Below are 16,428 nucleotides of genomic sequence, written 5' to 3'. Positions count from 1 at the left end.
GGTGAGTCATTGCAGAGATAAGATAGGTGATTTGGGGTCTTTCTTGTGCCGAACACACTTCTCCTTGGAGTAGAAGAATAAAAGCACAATAATAATCCCTCCCTCCAGAACTTGTCAACATCTTGAAAGCTTGTCCAGACTTGGAAAGGACTTAATGAAAAAATTAGGCTTTTTTTTTTTTTTTTTTGCTTTATTGGCGTCACACCCGGTGATGCACAGGGGTTACTCCTGGCTCAAGCACTCAGGAGTTACTCCTGGCGGTGCTCAGGGGACCATATGAGATACTGGGAATTGAACCCGGGTTGGTCACGAGCAAGGCAAACACCCTACCCGCTGTGCTATCACTCCAGCCCCCTAGACTTCTTTCTAAATACCTAGTCCTTTATGGTGTTGTTCTGTTAATTTTGTTTTTAAATATCCTTTTCTGACATTATTTCTGTGTCTGTGTTACTGTAGGGGCGTGCAATTTTTGCCAGCGGCAGTCCTTTTGATCCAGTCACTCTTCCGAATGGACAGACCCTGTATCCTGGCCAAGGCAACAATTCCTATGTGTTTCCTGGAGTTGCTCTTGGTGTTGTGGCATGTGGATTAAGACATATCCCTGACAAGATTTTTCTCACTACTGCAGAGGTATTGTAAAATCCTTGAAAGCCATGAAATGCTAAATGGGCTCAGAATTGGTTGTTTGTTGTTTCGTTTATCTAGCATGTCAGCTCTTTGTATTGGTGTCAAGTCAGAAGGAGAAAAATTCTTTCTTAGTGAAGAATAAGTAAATCATTATAAAGAAGTTCAAACTGAATCACTAATAAAGGGTTTTTCAGTTGTCAATAGAAAAAAATTGATTTCTTCATTTAAAAAGACCTTTTAAAAAATCTTTAATTAAAAATACTGTTCCCTAATTATGCTGAAGTGGCAGGCATTTCTCCACTGAGAACCTTCCTAATACCAGTGTTTTAAAGACTTGAAATGAAAGTCTGATTTGTCATGCCAGGTCTTAGTGCAGCAAACAGAAACCACTCTAGTACTTTAAGCAGGAAGGATTTTAAAATAAGGAACTGGGTGTTAACAAAGTCATTAAAAAGGTAAGTATAGACGTTGAGATGATCAAGTAGCTGGTGAGCGTAGTGTAGAAGGTACAAAGTAATAGTACTATTGTCAAAGTAAATCAGTTAAAAGAAGTCAGTAGTGTACTCTAGGTTGGACCCTCGGGAGGATTCTCACAACAACTCATGGCAGACCTAGAAGGGAAGTGCTGTTAAGCTGCTGTTAGAACTGTGGGGGATCAGGAATTTCACCTTATCAAGTTAACAGGTGTCGGAATTTCACAGCTGGTAGAAGACTCGCAGTTCTTAGGTCAGAGACCAAGGACTTTGTTACTCCTAGTACCTGAGGCACCTGAAGCCTGCGTTCCTGAGCCTGGGGAGTGGAGGGGGTGGGGGATGATGCCGTAATTGGTAGATAGTCATAAAATCATGAACTTTGGACAATCAGAATCTGCTTGATTCATGTTTGACTAGATTCCGATCTCTGATGTTATCTGAAGGAATATAATCCCATCCCTTCAGTGCCTAACATCATTCTGTGAGAATAGTTGTTTGAAGTTCTGTTATTTCCTTTTAGTCACTGTTTTAAAAGCCTGATGACTGACTTCATGTGGAGAGGGGTGGAGGGAAGATTGGAAATAAAAGAGGGGGGGGGGTGAAGGAGGCAAAAAAATATGTAACTGATATTTCTGTGTTTCCTTAACTCAAAAAGTCATATTGCACACAATAAGTAAAATGTCTAATTATGTTTAAAGTTGTTTGTGCATCAAGAAAAATGTGATTGTATTTTATAGTAGACATATCAGAAGAAATAGGATTGTGCTCCAGCACCCTCTAGTGACAAATTCATGGGGGAAAAAAACCCAAAAACCTTTCTAAAAATCAAAAACCTTTCTATACAGAAAAAGTGAAATCCACTACAAAGAAACCTTGAAGAAAATAATATGGTGCTATCACTAGTGTTACTTATATAGCTGGTGATCTCTTTAACTGCTTTGGCTCTTCTAATGGATTTTTCTTAGGTTTCTATCCATTCCTGCTTTTGATACTAAATGATCTTTCTCCTCTTGCCCCCACTTGACTTAAACACCATGGTTTACAAAGTTGTTTATGATGCATTTGTTACAGTCATTTGATATTCCAACCTTAATCCCACCTCTGTGACCATCCTTCCACCATTGTCCCATTTTCCTAGACATTGTTCCAGTCTGCCCCCATAGCAGTTGCAAAATAATTTATTTTGTAATACTTGTCGCCACTAGATGGCCAGTGGAATTATCAAAAAATATTTCAGTAAAAGCAAATTTGTGAAAATTGTTATATGTCACCATAGGGACATTAAGTCCTTGTTTGAGGGTTTGCTAAGCTATTGTTGCTAGTTGACCTTCTATGTTGATGTTTTTTGTTAATTGAGCTTAGTTTGGGTTCTATGTTACATTATCATGCAATTTGGTGTGCGCCTAGGGAAAAGTTAGTATTGTGGGGTTTGCCATTCATGGCTGTGAGCTCCAGAAAATCTAGAATATTTACCTGAGCAGTGGTGCATGTGGATGTGGTTGCCAGGGCTTCTGGATGTGGGGATGAGGGGAAGTTGCCCACCACTAGTCTGAGACAATCTGGAGTTTTCAGCCAAAAAACCCCACTGTATCAGTTTGGCATCTCTGTGAAGCTCAGTCTTGAGGCGGTGGAATCTGGCTGTAGGTATGGTAGCAGCTATTGGAAAGGTACAGCCATGTCCCTTATCCCCTGACCCCCGTCCCGACCCCGAGACCCCCCCTGGAGGTCTTAGCTGGTACTGCTGAGAAATTACAATAATTTTATGTGGCTAGTTGATCTCATTTGAGAGTTAATCATGAGTCTCTGAGGCAGGCCGACAGATTAACTTAAATGGCAGCGGTGGTGGAATGTCTGTTGGTTTTCTTTGTCTCAGTTTCATATCCCTTTTAACTAAGAACCTTTATCTAACCCCTCTTACGGGCCCTGTTTTTTTAAGTGTCAGGATTCAATCCAAGATCCCATATACGTTTGAGGCATATGCTACATCCCCAGGCTCTTACCTTGTATTTCTTCATTTTTATCACTTCGAAGATGCTTTCATTATTTTCATACTAGTAGTGATCAACTCTGGGTCTCTGTTCTTATCTTTTCTCTTACCTTCAGTTACCTAATAGATGCTTCACTGTCACTGTCACTGTCATCCCGTTGCTCATAGATTTGTTCGAGCAGGCACCAGTAACGTCTCTCATTGTGAGACTTATTATTACTGTTTTTGGCATATCCAATATGCCATGGGTAGCTTGCCAGGCTCTGCTGTGGCGGGCGCGATACTCTCGGTAGCTTGCCGGGCTCTCTGAGAGGGGCGGAGGAATCCAACACAGGTCGGCCTCATGAAAGGCGAACGCCCTACCGCTGTGCTATAGCATCAGAAATAATTTTCCCTTAATCAAGATTGAAAAATCATCTCTCTCAGCTTCCTTCTCCCTATGAGAAATACTTACACTTCAACAAGTAATACCCGCTTTCTAAGTAGGCACTGAAACTTAGACTCTTCACATTCATTTCATGTTTCCTTATCCCAGAATTTTCAAACACACCATACACATGTGTAATTTCTGATTGTCCTGCTTGCAAAGGTTTGTGAGTCATTCTACATGTTTATGCCAAAGTCACACCTCATCTTTGGATCCTTTTATTAGTCATATTGCTCAGCTTGATCTTTCTCTTTAGATGTGGCTACATTTCAGCATTTTATCTTATTTCTGGTTGTATTGTTCTCTTGAGTTATATGTGTTAAATAATTGTGTTGCCTTATCATTATCTGTTGTAAAGTCATAGTAACGCCCAGACAATGCTAGAGCATAGAGCAGAAACTTTCATTAAGCAGTGTCTTTTGGAACTAAAAACTTCACAGGTTAGCAGCAATTACAAAGACTATTTCTTAATATTTTTGCATTACAAGGAAAATTTCATCCTGCCTTTAACTCTGTTCTGTCTGTTGGGCTTTGATAGCACATCTAAATCTGCCCTTGTTGAGCCCACCTGGCTTTGTACAGTATTTGTTACAGGAGGTAGAATTTCTAACCAACTCCAGAGAAAATGTATTTCTTCTTTCTGTGCAGCATAAAGGCCTTCACTAACAGATAGGAATAGGCATATTTTCTCACACCGGTATCTCTCTGAGGAGAATGAGTGTAGGTAGGCTCCGAGAACCCTTCCTTGCTTCTTTCAAGGAAGGCATTCTTTTTTGGAGGTGTTGGAAACTGGAAGGAAGGGTAGAGAAAAGGGAAAACATCTCTTTGATGAACGCAGATTGTCTCATTTAAAAAAATTCCAGGTATGATTGACACATAAAAATATGTAATTATACAATTTGATGACTTTGGAGACTACTGTTTGTCTGAGTAGCCATCACCTATGTCATAATCATTTAATAGTTTGTCCTTTTTAATTTGCTAAAATTTTAAAACATTTGTCCCTACCCTCTATATTACTGTATGTGTGTGTGATAGAAACAGTGGGACATAAGATCTACCATACATAAGAGGGAAGCCTCTTAGCACACTTGGAAATTTATTGAAATTTATACTGTTTGATTTAGAAATAGGGACTGGTTTGGGAATAGCAGACTCTGAAGCTAGTTATATGATTCACATAATCTGGATTTTCTGTCAAATTCAAATGCTATTTGCAATAAAATAGGTTTCTCATCCTCTTAAACCTTTAGTTCAAGGTTATGAGAGCTTGGAGTAATGCCATAGCCAATCTTGGATAACTTTTCTCTTCTCTCAGTGGTACTTTTACATCATTTCTGTCATCCTCCTTTGCCCACTTTCTCTTCTTCGTGTTCCTCTAGTGTGTCAGATAGGAAAGCTGTGCACTTTCATGATACAGATTGAAAAGCAACTGCTCTAAAAGGAAACCCAGATTCGTTTCTTATCTTTTTCACTCATTATGTGATCCCAACTAATTACCAAACTTCTCTGGGCTCAGTTTTTCCTTTGATAAAGTTGGGAATGAAATTAAATGATCACTGGTTTGCTTCTGTTTAGGATGTCTTATGTGACCACTCACCTGATTATCTTTATAATTACCACATTGTATGATGGTGAGTATAAACATTTGCATCTTTTATTTTTAAGGTCATAGCTCAACAAGTATCAGATAAACATTTGCAAGAGGGCCGGCTTTATCCTCCTTTGAACACCATTCGAGATGTTTCTCTGAAAATCGCATTAAAGGTAAAACCACTTTTGTTCAAACCTCATTATTTTTCTTTGCTTCTATTGCTGTATGTATGTCTTTTCAGGTACTACAGCTCCACTTTCTTGAAATGTGTATCTGTATTAAGAAGAAGCTAGGGGCCAGAGCTATAGTACAGTGGGTAGGGCTTTTGCCTTGAACACAGCCAACCTGGGTTTGATCCCTGGCATCCCATATGGTCCCCCAGCACCACCAGGAGTAATTCCTGAGTGCAGAGCCAGGAGTAACCCCTGAGCATCGCCGGGTGTGATCCAAAGAGCCAAAAAAAAAAAAAAAGAATATGCTAAAGAATTAACCACAGTACCTCAGCAGAATTTAGGAGTGTCATTTTATTTTAGTTTAATTTAGTTTGGGTGGCATACTCAGCATTGCTCAGTTTATTCCTGGCCCAGTGCTCAGAAGATCATATATGGTGTCAGTGATTGAACTGGATTTGGCTATGTGCAAGACAAGTGCACTATCCTTTCTCTCTGGTCCTAATGAATACTTTTAATTCTTATAGAATAATGAAAAAATTAAGAAGAATCTAATTTGCTATAACTTTTGTTACATAATTTAAATTATTAGGGTTTTCTATCATCCATATCTTCCAATTTTGCCTTATTTTTGGTTGTTTTCTATATCACATTTGTAATAGTCATTAAAATATTAAAATATTGATGCAGAGAGGAGAAAACAATGATAATATAGCACTCAGCCTTACTAGATTATAATAACCTACTCTTCTAAAAAAACTGTGAGAACATGTTTTCTTAAAAAAATAATTAAGGCATAAATCCAATTATATAGGGACAGGTAAGGTTAGAGAAGTGTGGGAATATCATGGCAATCAATTGTAAAAAGACAAATTGACTGGCATTCCCCTGTCTGAGGACTAGAATGATGATTTTGACACAAAGACTTAGAGACAAGAGTGTGTTGGTCTCTAGCAAGGAGCACTTAAATTGGAATCCAGCTTAGCAGGAAACTCAGGGAGATATTAGGCATTTGTAGGATACTGCTGTTATAATAGAAACTGTCAAAATTGCAAAGTATCAGAGTTTATATATTAAAATTTTGAAGCTGATTAAAAATGCTCACCAGTTCATTTACTCATTAAAATAACTGAAATTCTTTTATTTCTAGATTGTGCAGGATGCATACAAAGAAAGGACAGCCACGGTCTATCCTGAGCCACAAAACAAAGAGGAGTATGTCCGCTCTCAGATGTATAACACTGATTATGACCAGATTCTACCTGACTGCTATTCTTGGCCTGCTGCATCTCAGAAAATACAGACCAAACTTCACCAGTAGTGTAATAGCTAAAGTTCTCACTTCATTAATTAGTTCCTGAAGTCTTTGATAATTTAAAAAAATTGAAATCTTTTATAATGATTCATAATATGTTAAGAAGATTTTACTTTAACATTCTATTTATGAAAAGATACTAATATACTTTCAGGTGAACATTACACTAAACAATTTTGCTTTATTTACTTTCTAGTTATTTATGGTTTCTATCTTAATTATTTTGCCTTAGTGGTCTATAAATGCTATTGTACTTAAAACTGAAAAAACTCATTGTTTTTATGTAGGGAACTAATGGGAAGACTAAAATTTTAATAAATTGATATGATCAACATTAAAGCCCATAACTCTTTTGTTGACAATTTTTTAAACTACTTTAAAAAAATGAGATGAAATGAATTTAGGCATAGATGAGCGATTGTTAAATAGCAACTTATTTTTGCATAGGGAAAATAATTTTGGGTATTTTCATTCCAGTCCTCGATTATATTTGTTCTTTTGTGCAACTGAATTATAACATTTTCTAAGAGAGATCATTTTTCATCTGCAGTGCTTTGTGCAGGCCTAGAGATTAACACTTTTTTCACCACTCTTTCATCCTGTCACCTTGGCCCCCTGTCAGAGATCTATCTTCCTCACAGCACCAGCCTATCTTCCTGACGAAGTGCCCTTTCCTTTATCACTACGCGATTGCTACTGGGCCTTTGTACACTGAGTCTCTGTCCCTGAAGTTGTACCCCAGTTCAGAGCACCTGGGCAGAGGGAAGAGCTCTGAGGACAATAGACAATCTCCTGGGAAAATGATCTTATGGTGCCGACCTCTAAAAATAGCAGGAGTCAGGAATAGGAACCTGATTCCCAGCATAGCTCTAAAGTAACCTACCAGAGTGTTTGCTTGATTAGCTCAGGTAATTTAGAGCAAAATATTTTATAATAAATTGAGTTTAGAGAAAGTTTTAGAGCTACTTCTGTTTTTTTTATCAGAAATCTTCTTGATATTGGAAATAAGAAATTCTAGTCACCAACAGTGGTTATAGCCCCAAAACTAATGTGAGTTTCAAGTTAAGATATTAATAATGTACTAGTCAGTAGAGGCAATCTTAAGTTTTTCAGCTCAGGTTCAATAACACTTGCTCTTTGGAGAATTATGTGGAAAAGTCTTTTGCTTTTGAAGTTATGCTTTTAGAGTATAAGATGTTCGAGATAAAATATATGATTAAATGATCTCTTTGAGAGGTGGGGGGTTTGGACCACACTATTCCTGGCACTTGTAGACAAAATGTGATACTAGGGATGGTAGTAGGGATTGAACTGAGGTTGACCGCATGTGAGCCAAGCACCACGATTCCTGTATAATCTCTCCAGCACCAGTACAAAGTGGTTTTATAAGAAAGTTGAAGATCATTTAAATTGTTTTAAGTGGGAATAACAATGGTAAGTATTTCTGAAGGGAACATGGAGTAAAATAATTTTCTCAATATGTTCGATTCCTTCACCCCTCTCGGAGAGCCCAGCAAGCTACCGAGAGTATCACACCCGCACGGCAGAGCCTGGCAAGCTACCCGTGGCGTATTTGATATGCCAAAAACAGTAACAATAAGTCTATGAGAAACGTTACTGGTGCCTGCTTGAACAAATCTATGAACAATGGGATAACAGTGACAGTGACAGTGACAGTGACAGCTATTTTGAAAAGATCCAGAATGCCTACATTTGTCTGTTTTTGTGTTGTTTCAAGCCTTTTACTTAATTGTATTTACCTATGCAAAAGATTTATTAAAGCACAGAAATAAAAACAAGTAAGCTTACAAAATATTTTTTCCTTTAAAAATACTGTTTTTTTTTCATTTTTAAGATAATAATGCTGGATCTTGTTATATAGAATGGTATAATGGCTTGTTAAAATATTCTCATAATTGCTCATTTCAGTGTGAATTTCATTTCTCTATTTCATGTTTCATCTCCACTGAGTGAACTACTTTCTTGTCTTCAGAGGAAAGTAGTGAAACAGGCATCAGATGATTACTAGCATCATGTAGCCTACATAAATTATTATATTTAATCTCCCAATCCCCTAAGAAGCAGATATTACAAATAATTTGTCAAATTTGAACAAGTGTTATATAAGAGTTAATAAGCGAAGGAAATGGACTGTTTGTATTTGTTCATAATCTTTCATGGATTACAGTTCACCAGTGTCTTCAGGGCTTACTCCTGGCTCTGTGCTCAGGAATAACTCCTGGCAGACTCAGAGGACCATATGGGATGCTAGGTATTGAGCTTGAGTTAGCCACATGCAAGACAAGTGCTCTATTCTCTGTACTATTATGCCAGCCCCCAGAAAAATGTTTCATAACCCTTTTCCGGCTGTGACTTCCTTCTGACTTGTTTCCTTCCTATGGCCCCCTGTCTACTGTTTGGTCCCCTAGTCTCATTCTGTGTGTCCCCCCTGCCCACTCCCCCTGCATTTATGTGATATGCCTGTGGCCCCTTGGAAAATCTTGAGGGAATATTCATAAATCCCCCTGCTGGTCTAGAACGCCAGTGTCCAGTAACAAAAGATCTGAGCCTCATATGTAACTTCTAATAGTCTCATAAAAAGAATAAGAGGAAGTCATGTTAATAGTATATTTTATTTAAAACAATACCTGAAATGTTAATCTCAACATGTAACCCATATGAAATTATTAACAAGGTACTGCCTGTTACTTTATATATAGCTTTCCCAAATCCACATATTCTCATAACATTGAACAATGCAATAACATAGAAATTCACAGATCCTCAGCCATCCAAATACATGGGTTTCAAAAATCACTAGATAAAGAATAGTGTTTAGTAAAAGTATTGGGAAAACTGGATTAATTACCACATAGAGAAAAATGTAATAAATTTACCTTCCACTATGTAAAAAGGTGAACCAGATTTGAATAGTAAAAATATAAAGTTCATAAAAATTAATGTAGCAAAATATCTTTGGGACCTCTGAAACATGATTACAAAATAAGAAAACAGATGGAATGCATTACCTACTGATGGTAACCTTTTAGCTTATAAAGCCTTAAGAAAAAATTTAAGTCTGCTGCTATAAAACTATGATAGGTAAAGGATTTCAGGACTGCTTGATAGGGTTGTCACTTGCTATACTAATAGAGAATTTAGGTTAAATGCTTGAATTTTCAGCACAAAGTATGGTTTTAAAACTGGGAAATGCTTATGTTTTTGCTTAAAATTTTTTTCTTGCACGCTAAAAGTTTGAAATAGTTAAAAACTAAGGTCATACTAAATTTGCTGGTTGTCGAATTATATTAAGGAGTTGCATCAAAATCCTCATAAGTAAGGCCTTTATGTAAAGGCTAAGAGAAAGTATCAACTAGGAGACAGTTATGGGATCTTGATTTGGGATGAGATGTTGGTGTGCAGATTTGTATGACTTAAGCAACCCTAACTCTAGCATAGTTTTGAGTACATAAGGAATCATACCCCAGGAAATCCCTCAACCCTAGCTAAATGGTTATACTGTACACATTCTGCTTTCCTAATCAAGCAGGAACATTTCCCATTTAAAGAGGGTTACTAATGCCTTGCTTAAAGATCCTGTAAAAACCTCACTTTATCTCCTTTTTCATCCACATAACTTATTATCAGTACACATAGAGCAGATTTTAGCATGGTGAGAGAATGCTAGTGAACACATTTAAAAAGTCAGTCCCAGAAGATTCCCAACAAAAGAATTCCAGGTTGTTTTTATTGGAAAATGTGTGGGAAAACCTATGCAATTCTCTAAATAAACTGAGGTAGGAGAAATATTGAGGTTTGGGCAGAACTGACTTGATAGGGGTACACCAGGCAGAGGTTTTTGGATTCAGTATGCGTCTTGAGCAACTGAAAGTGGCTGGTTCTCTTGTTGGTTCAGTTATTTGACTGAAATGAAGACTTATGGGCCCACATTACATGAAATTGAAAAGGTGAACATCCCTTGAAATAATATAAAGGAATAAAAAATTTACAGAAATAAGAGTATCAGAGTGGCATTGTTATAACAGTCTGATCTGACAGACCCTCCAAATCCTTACAATCCCTCAAACTTCTCAAGAGGACCTAACTGTGACATTCCTTTCACTAAAGCTTTGAGAAATATATTGGTGAGGCCAATGCAGTAGCATTCCCGAAAGTGTTTTCAGGACTCTTCACTGTAAGCTGGGAAGATCTGTGGGAGATGCTTTGGCTAAAATGGTGTTCTCATTTCAAGAGTCATCAGAATTCTTGGCTTCATGAAAGCTGAATAGTAACAGCACTTTGCAGCAATTAATTGCAGAAAAGATGAAAATGGTTATGATAATAAGAAGCAAGATCAATTAGAATAGTTTTGTCCACAGAAACAGTTATTTTCCAAATGACTATTAAAAATATATGGTATGTACAGTGTCATTGTTCTCAAGTTACAAGCAATAAACAATTCAAGAAAAAGGTCAGCTTTTGGATAATTCAAAGGAGGTATCAAGCAATTGAGCATTCAGTGTGCCAAAAACGAAGGGGGCACTATGGATTTAAGCAGAAAGAGGTCAAAAACCACTTTTCCAGAAGGATGCTAGAGGATGATTTGATCCCAATCACTTTTACTCCGAAATCCCAAACTCACAAAGAAACTCACTCAGAATTGAAGGGCATTATGATAGGGAGAGGTAAGTGGGAGAAAGTAGATAGAAGGGTAGTATGCACTCCCATCAGGCTGGGCAAACAAGGCCAGCAGTCTATGATACAAAAAAGACTGAGTTTTGAATGATCACATAAGTATATATACATAAATATATATACATAAATATATGTGATAGCACAGTGGGTAGGGTGTTTGCCTTGCACGCGGCTGACCCAGGTTCAATTCCTCTGTCCCTCTCGGAGAGCCCAGCAAGCTACCTAGACTATCCCAGCCACACGGCAGAGCCTGGCAAGCTACCCGTGGCATATTCGATATGCCAAAAAACAGTAACAAGTCTCACAATGGAGACGTTACTGGTGTCCGCTCAGGCAAATCCATCAACGATGGGAGAACAGTGCTACAGTGCTATACTTTACATATAGTGGTGGTGTGAAGAATTGCAAGGGCTTCATATATGCAAGGCATTTACTCTACCACATACAGTTATATCCCTGGCCAGAGTTCCTAAGTTTTTCTTCTGAAACCTATAGTTCTGCCCTAACTAATGAATACTATTACTGCTCCTGAGAGGAAGAAATGTATTCTTTCATGCGCCTATAGAATGTGTAAAACTAGTTTTTACCGAACTCCATTACAGTAAAGAGTTCAAAATAAATGATTTCAGCTATTGATTTATGAAAAACATTTATTTTAAGTCTATATTTTAGTTCTCTTAAGTGACTTTCTGAAGATATATTTGTCGATTTAATCACAGCAAGATCTCAATGGCTTTTGTACTTATTAGGTAGATGGCATATGTTGTCTTAGTTCAAAGAGAAAAAGCTCATGGAGTGTCATCTGTTTGGGACCTAAAAACCAATAAATGCTAATTTTACTTACTGATACTTACTGAGGAGGTTATATGGGAAACTGAATCCTATGTTATGTTTTGATCCTCTTATAGACTGGGATATGAGTCTCTGGTAATGCAAATACTAACTCCTCCACTTGTGTACACGTAGAGTGTGAGGCCCCAGCTTGAGTCCAAGCTATTCTGAGGGACAGGACTAACTCAGAAATGGCAGCCACAGTGACGGTCTGAATTGTGTGCTAAAAGGAGCTGCCTTTTGAGCTCAAGGCACAGGTGTCACTGAGTGGATACAGCTGCAAGTCCTCACGATCAGGAGTGTCTCCTTAGGGGTCTAGGGCTTCCCCTCACCCAGACATATACATGGCTGTGTTCTAGAAAGTAAGACCGGAAAAGAGAGTAAGACCAGAATGGACTATTACATTAAAGATTCTGTAGATCACCTGGCACATGCAGCAGTATTTGGCACTTAGCAGATCCACAAAGTAGGGAGTGAGACATTCCCGTTTCTAAATCTCAGATCCACCTTTGGCATCCTTGGGGGACCATAGTGTCAGTAGGGTGCCTGGGTACCAGCGGAGAAATGAAAGGGCAGTAAGAGAGAGGAGAGAAAATCAAGGAGTCCTAGGCAGTGGCAGCCCTCATAACACACGGGGGACCTCAGAAATCCTTAGGGAGAGGATACATTGTCCTGAACACTTTCGTAGAGCTCCCCTACCAGGACTTATAACCATTAAAATAAAGTGTCATCTTGAAAATGGCTGGTGAAACCTGTGGAACTTGGAATTTTCACAGGAGATGAAATGTACAGCTTGATATTTTTCTCCCAAGTAAGCTGATGGTCAGGAGCTAGCCACATTAGTCCTTTGTCAACACTTCTGTCCAACACAGGAATGCGTATAGCACAGAGGCAGAGGCTGCCAGGGGCATTACCTGGAGCAAGAATCCTTTTGTGTGTGTGTGGATAATAATTGTACTAAGAATTTAGGTAACATCAGCCTCAGTATCATGACTCATCTAATGGAAATAGCAAGGAACACATAACAGTATACATCTCTATCATTACACTTCATTATTTGGAGTTCTCTACCAGACAGCATTTGGTTCTAGTAAAAGAAAAAAAAAATTAGGGGGTTTATAATAAGAAGTGTAACAAACATGTGTTCTCTTTGTTCTCATTTTAAACTTGACTTAGAACAGCTCCAATAATGAAACAAAGAAAACACAGTATTCTCTGTAGGCTCACAAAATGGGAGAAATGCTGTTTGCATTTGAGTTCACAGCTATTGACAGCAACTGTGGGCTTTGTACTCCCCTTTAATCAAATCAGTTTTGCTGGTTTAATGGAATAAAATTATTTCCAATTAACATAAGAACATAGAGATAACATCACGATTTCACTGTTAACAAAGTTAAAAGACCTGTGTATTTTATTACCAGGTTAAAAATTCTGGACCTATGTTACAGTACATCAAATAGACACTGGCCCATTAAATTTTCTCTTATTAACAGAAATACTAGTTTAATGATGTTACAAACATAGGGATCTTCATAGCTTCCTAAGAATCTGAGCTTTTGCTTTCAATACCAAATAATATCTGGAAAACATGCTCACTTTTGTGTTTTCTCAGAAATTCCAAGAACTGGCCCAGATTCATGTGATAGTCATTTCTCAATCCATAGTCCCCATGGGCTTCAAGGAGTAATTCTTCAAAAGAATGGAACAGGCGCAGATCTTCCCCATTTCCTTCCGTTTCTATACTTTCAGCATGTTTACAAGATATGTGTTTCCAATTGGGATATCTAATTGCATGCCAGAATTCCTCACAGTGATCTTTGAAGCCCTCCACACAGATTATACCAGGCTTTCCTGTCATGCAAAATCCAGTCACATCTAACCTTTTCCCAATATCCAAGATCTTTTTCCTTAAGTCCTGCTGATATATATGGTGACTGTAGATCCACATTCGGAGAAACGTATTCTTGACTGGTTTCGCTTGTGTGGATGGTTCATAAACTAGCTTTTTGTTCAGGAAATAGGAGGCGCTATTATCTTGCAACCACTGGATTGCTGCACACACACACAGCTCACCTGGATCAAAAGTTCCTATGTAAGATGTGAGACTTTTGTTGAGAAGTAGCTGCTGTTGTCTGTCAAGCTCGGGTGATCGTCCAAACAGCTGCAGTGCTACATAGGGGTAGCTGTGAGGCATGGTCACTTGCAAATCAATTTTCACCTTAAAATGAAAAACAGAAGTACCATAAAATCATACAGAGGCTAGCTTATCAATGGTAACTACATGGCTTTGATAAATGTAATAGTCACTGCTATGAAGTCAGGTATGTGCCAGGCACAGAGCATTCTAAATATTTTACTTACACGATTCCTTTATGCATTTTTATTCTTTTATGTATATATACAAGCTACCCGTGGTATATTGGATATGCCAAAAACAGTAACAACAAGTCTCACAATGGAGACATTACTGGTGCCCGCTCGAGCAAATCGATGAGCAATGGGATGAGTGATAGTGACAGTGATTTTTTTCCCTATAATATGGCACCACCAAGAAAAAGTTTATTCCCTAAAGGTCTGTTCTGCTAAAGGCACTATTTAGGTTTCTAAAAACGATAATGCACATGTAAGATATGGTTCAATTGGTAAAAAATTAGATGAAGAAAATAGGGCAACATTATAACATATAACATTTAAATAAAAACATGGTTTATTTGTTAAAAGATGGAAAATTTACAAAAAAATCAAGATACTTATTAAAGAATTGATAGCACATGCTGCATTTTACATTTTTGCGTTCCAAACAAGTAAACGTGCATTTGGAATATTCAGTTTCTTGGAAATATGAGCTCATGTTCTAATGTTTCCAATAAAAACCTGGTGCCTAGCAACAATGAAAAAAACTCAGGGCACTCACCTTGGGCTCCTCAATCTGCAGTGTTATCACAAATTCGATTTTTGGTGGTAGTGCCTCCCTTGTGCCTTCCAAATATCGCTTTATGATCGTCAGGGCATTTACATCTTCAAGTTTCACTTCCCCGTGATTAGGAAACATAGAAAACAGCATTTCCATTTCCAGCAGCTGAAGCTGAAGGCATTCTTTCATTGACGCGGACATGACGCCTCGAAATCAACTTGCCAGCAAACCTGAAAAGGTCCAGGACGCTGGCTCTGTCAGTGTCACAGGTGTCCAAGGAAATCTCCAAAATGTTCCTTTCCGTGGAGGTAATTTTTGCAGGAACGCTAGGCACCGAGAGCTAGAGGGGCAAAGCGGGACACTGAACGCTCGTTATCTCCCCAATACAAGTAACATTTCCCACCCAGGTACTGAATTAAAATTCAGATTCCCTGTCCCTTTCCCTCCAAACCACCGCTTTCCATTTAGATCAAGAATCTGCATAAGCCAACAATCAACAAGTGTGAGCAGGTGGTGGGCAGACACACCTGCCGGCCTGAATTCTGGGAACAGCATATGGAGGAGGGGGGGGGTCCCAGGGAGGCATCCCACCCACAGTTCCCCTACGGACCAGGTTGCGGCGCCCAGGCCAGCTGCCTGCAGAGAGCGGTGCGGGGTGAGGGGGTGGGGGGAGGGCGGGGAGCTCCGGACGGCTCGGGGCCTGGAAGACCCGCCCGCAATGCCTCTTGCAGCCAGCCTCCCTGGTGCAGTCGGCAAAGACCACTGCCCCTGGGCCTTTCCTCCTCTGCAGGGACACCCCCCGCCCCACGCACCCCTCAGCCCCAGAGGTTCCCGGGAGGCGTCGGTGGGTTCGGATGGTTCGAATCCAGGGACCCTGGCTTGGGGGAGGGGAGTGATTTTCAGGTACGGTTAAAAAAAAAAAAAGACGTTTCCCGCGAGCTGGGGGGTGGGGGCGGCGGGCGGAAAACGGTTTCCCGGGATGAAAGGTTTGGGAGAGGGATCTCGAGCACCGGGAAGGGGAAGCGGGGAGCTGAGTGGCTCTCGCGGTGGTCCAGGCCGCCTCCGAGCACAAGACCCTCTCCCCGCCACCCTCCACGCCCCCAGGTCGGGGCTGGGAGCCCCCTTTCGGAGACAAGGAAACCGTCCCTGCACACCGACCATGGACACGAAGGCGGCGTGTCAGCGATCGCCGCGCTCGGTGGGACAGCTCCCCTCGGCCCCGACACCCGGCCCCCGCGGAAGCCTCACCCTTCCAGCTCTCTGAAAGGAAACAGCCCCGAGCCCGCTCCGAACCCAGATCCGCAGTTCCGCGGGCACGAGCGGCGCGTCCCCGGCCGGCGGCGGGGCGGGGCCAGGTGGCGGGGCGGGGCGGGACCAGAGGATCCTCCCCCGCCG

The 16,428-nt window shown here is 39.8% G+C and overlaps 2 protein-coding genes across 3 annotated transcripts in view; one reads left to right on the top strand and one right to left on the bottom strand.

Moving 5' to 3' along the window:
- ME1 (malic enzyme 1) overlaps positions 1-6,940 on the top strand; it is a 137,699-nt gene extending 130,759 nt beyond the window's left edge. The window contains exons 12-14 of the mRNA XM_055136663.1: positions 457-630; positions 5,183-5,281; positions 6,429-6,940. Coding sequence (XP_054992638.1) covers positions 457-630; positions 5,183-5,281; positions 6,429-6,599 — 444 coding nt within the window. The 3' untranslated portion in view covers positions 6,600-6,940. The remainder of the gene's footprint in view (positions 1-456; positions 631-5,182; positions 5,282-6,428) is intronic.
- Positions 6,941-9,189: 2,249 nt separating this feature from the next.
- RWDD2A (RWD domain containing 2A) lies at positions 9,190-16,370 on the bottom strand. 2 transcript variants are annotated; one of them, XM_004610127.2, is made up of 3 exons: positions 16,282-16,370; positions 15,034-15,373; positions 9,190-14,337 (listed from the first exon to the last, which is right to left on the bottom strand). In XM_004610127.2, exons 2-3 carry the CDS (start codon positions 15,232-15,234, stop codon positions 13,660-13,662), a joined length of 879 nt encoding a protein of 292 aa, XP_004610184.1. In that variant the 5' UTR covers positions 15,235-15,373; positions 16,282-16,370; the 3' UTR covers positions 9,190-13,659. The 2 variants fall into 2 exon arrangements, with proteins under 2 accessions (XP_004610184.1, XP_054992959.1); XM_055136984.1 differs by lacking the exon at positions 16,282-16,370 and adding an exon at positions 16,192-16,243.
- Between the last annotated feature and the right edge of the window lie 58 nt (positions 16,371-16,428).

This window comes from Sorex araneus, chromosome 4, assembly GCF_027595985.1.
Source record: "Sorex araneus isolate mSorAra2 chromosome 4, mSorAra2.pri, whole genome shotgun sequence".
Classification (NCBI taxonomy): Eukaryota; Metazoa; Chordata; class Mammalia; order Eulipotyphla; family Soricidae; genus Sorex; species Sorex araneus.
The sequence above is the reverse complement of the archived record's forward strand: the minus strand, read 5'-3'. Positions and strand labels throughout refer to the sequence as shown.